We start from the raw sequence: 2,002 nt of genomic DNA on the forward strand, positions 1-2,002 counted from the left end.
CCCGCAGCAGGACTACACGAAGGCCTGGGAGGAGTACTACAAGAAGCAAGGTGAGCCGGGGCCCGCGGCGTGGGGGCGGGCCGCCCTGCCCGCGCCGCTCACCCTCCGCCCGCCCACAGCGCAAGTGGCCACCGGTGGGGGCCCGGGAGCGCCCCCAGGCTCGCAGCCGGACTACAGCGCCGCCTGGGCGGAGTACTACCGACAGCAGGCCGCCTACTACGGACAGACCCCCGGCCCCGGCGGCCCGCAGCCCCCGCCCGCCCAGCAGGGACAGCAGCAGGCAAGTGGGAACTGCCACCCTCCTCCTCCTCCTTTCTCCTTCCAACCCCCGGCCACCGTCCATCCTGCCTTAGTGGGGAGCGCCGGCAACCCCTTCCCCTGCGGCGTGTGCCCGTGACGCCGCCGCCGCCGTGACCGTCCTGTCTCTCCCTCTCCGCAGGCTCAGTGATCGAATGAATGTGAACTTCATCTGTGAAAGTCTTTATTTTTCTCCATTTGTTCTGTTGGGGGCTCTTCGCGCGGTCGCTGGGGCGGGCGGGGGCGGCGGGGCTCGCGCGCTCGCCGGTGTGTCGCGCCCTTTCCGCTCACACTCGGGACTTCTTGTCGAGCCAGCCTTAGAGGAGAGCGAGAGTTAGATCTCTGCCAAAACCCCAGAACGTAAAGAACACAAAGAGCAGAACAAAACCTATAAAATGATATATATATAAAAATCTCTATCCCCCAGCCTCCCTGACAGCGCCCCCTGCGGGCAGAACCATCCATCTCCCCGCTGCCCACGGCCCTCTTGGTTTTTAAAATAAACTTTAAAAAGGAAAAAAAGTCACTCTTGCTACTTTTTTGGTTTTTCTTTTTTCTTTTCTTTTTCCTTCTCTCTTTTTGGTTAGGGTTGGAACATTCCGTGGACCAGGTGTCGGTATGGCAGGACCCTCCCCCCCTCCCCCCCCTCTCCCGCCCCTCCCCAGGACTGGTCTGGTCTTCTGTCTTTTCATCTGTTCGAGACGAGGTTGAAACTGAAAACATGAGAACAAAAACAAAAAAAATTGTATGGCAGTTTTTACTTTTTATCGCTCGTTTTTAACTTCACAAATAAATGATAACAAAACCTCCCCTTGTCTGCCGGGTGCTGTCTGTCTGCCTCCCACCCCTGTAGAGTTTTGAAGCAGATGTTTGTTCTTTATAGATGTTGTTTAAAAAAAAAGAAAAAGCCTGGTAATGGTGATTGGAAATTACTTGCTTTGTGTTTTTTTGTTTTTTTTTTTTTTTAAGAAAACAAATATAAAATAGTTTTCTGCAGGTGCATTGTGCTTTCTTAAATCTTCCCTCCCTTCCCCCCTTCTTTTTGGTTAAATAAAGTGCTTTTTGTTTAAAAAAAAAAAACCTGCATGTCTGCTGCAGTTTGTGGGGGAAGCCTGCGCGCTGGGTGCCCCTGGCTGCCCCGTCCCCGATGCTGCTGCTCCTGCTGGGAAGTTGGGGCGCGGGCTCCCGTCGGGCCCCGGGGGCAGGGGTTCCCGCGGACGCAGCCGCCAAGGCAGAGGCTGGCTCTGAGTGCCCCCCGGGGCGGCCAGCCGGCGGGAGATGGGAGGGGCGGGGGCTGGGCCAGGGGTCAGGGCTGCGGCTGGAATCCGTCCGGGGCCCCCGAGGAGCCGCTGCCGCCGCCGCCTCTAGGCGGGGCTGCGGGGCCCCAGCACAGGTGCGCCAGGCACCTGCCGGGAGGCACAGGTGCTCGGGGCTCACTACCTGCACACGCCGGAGGCCTCACCTCAGAGGCGTCTCACCCGGTGCTGTGGGTGGGGGCGAGGCGAGCCCCCGGCCCCTCCTTAGTCACTGCAGACTTTCGATGACAGAGCAGCACTTGGCAAAAACGCTCTCTGGAGCTTCTTCTGCCAAGATCTGGAGAAGGGGCGGCCGCCGGGCCGGTGAGTCCCGCGGCCGGACGGGCCGCCCCGCTCAGGAGAGCCGCACGGGAGCAGCAGGTACAGGGCTGGGTGCCGAGGGCGGGCGG

General features: G+C 59.8%; 2 protein-coding genes across 6 annotated transcripts in view; one reads left to right on the forward strand and one right to left on the reverse strand.

Annotated features, from left to right (window-relative positions):
• Khsrp (KH-type splicing regulatory protein) overlaps nt 1–1,377 on the forward strand; it is a gene marked incomplete in the record, with an annotated part of 11,274 nt that extends 9,897 nt beyond the window's left edge. Inside the window, 2 exon segments of the mRNA XM_013505308.1 lie at nt 1–50; nt 120–1,377. Coding sequence (XP_013360762.1) covers nt 1–50; nt 120–397 — 328 coding nt within the window.
• Nucleotides 465–2,002, reverse strand: part of LOC102012663 (adenylate kinase isoenzyme 1) — a 15,795-nt gene continuing 14,257 nt past the window's right edge. For 3 of the 5 annotated variants that reach the window (XR_264139.2, XR_264140.2, XR_264141.2), the window contains exons 5-6: nt 1,760–1,890; nt 465–1,010 (exon numbers count right to left, since the gene is read on the reverse strand). Coding sequence is in view for 1 of the 5 variants with exons in the window: in XM_005405718.2 (XP_005405775.1) it covers nt 1,822–1,890 (69 nt within the window). In the remaining 4 variants the exon portion in view is untranslated. Of the gene's footprint in view, nt 1,011–1,737; nt 1,891–2,002 lie in introns of all 5 variants that reach the window. The other 2 variants (XR_001231378.1, XM_005405718.2) reach the window with 2 other exon arrangements.

Source organism: Chinchilla lanigera, unplaced genomic scaffold (assembly GCF_000276665.1).
Source record: "Chinchilla lanigera isolate Chin_1 unplaced genomic scaffold, ChiLan1.0 scaffold00094, whole genome shotgun sequence".
Taxonomy (NCBI): Eukaryota; Metazoa; Chordata; class Mammalia; order Rodentia; family Chinchillidae; genus Chinchilla; species Chinchilla lanigera.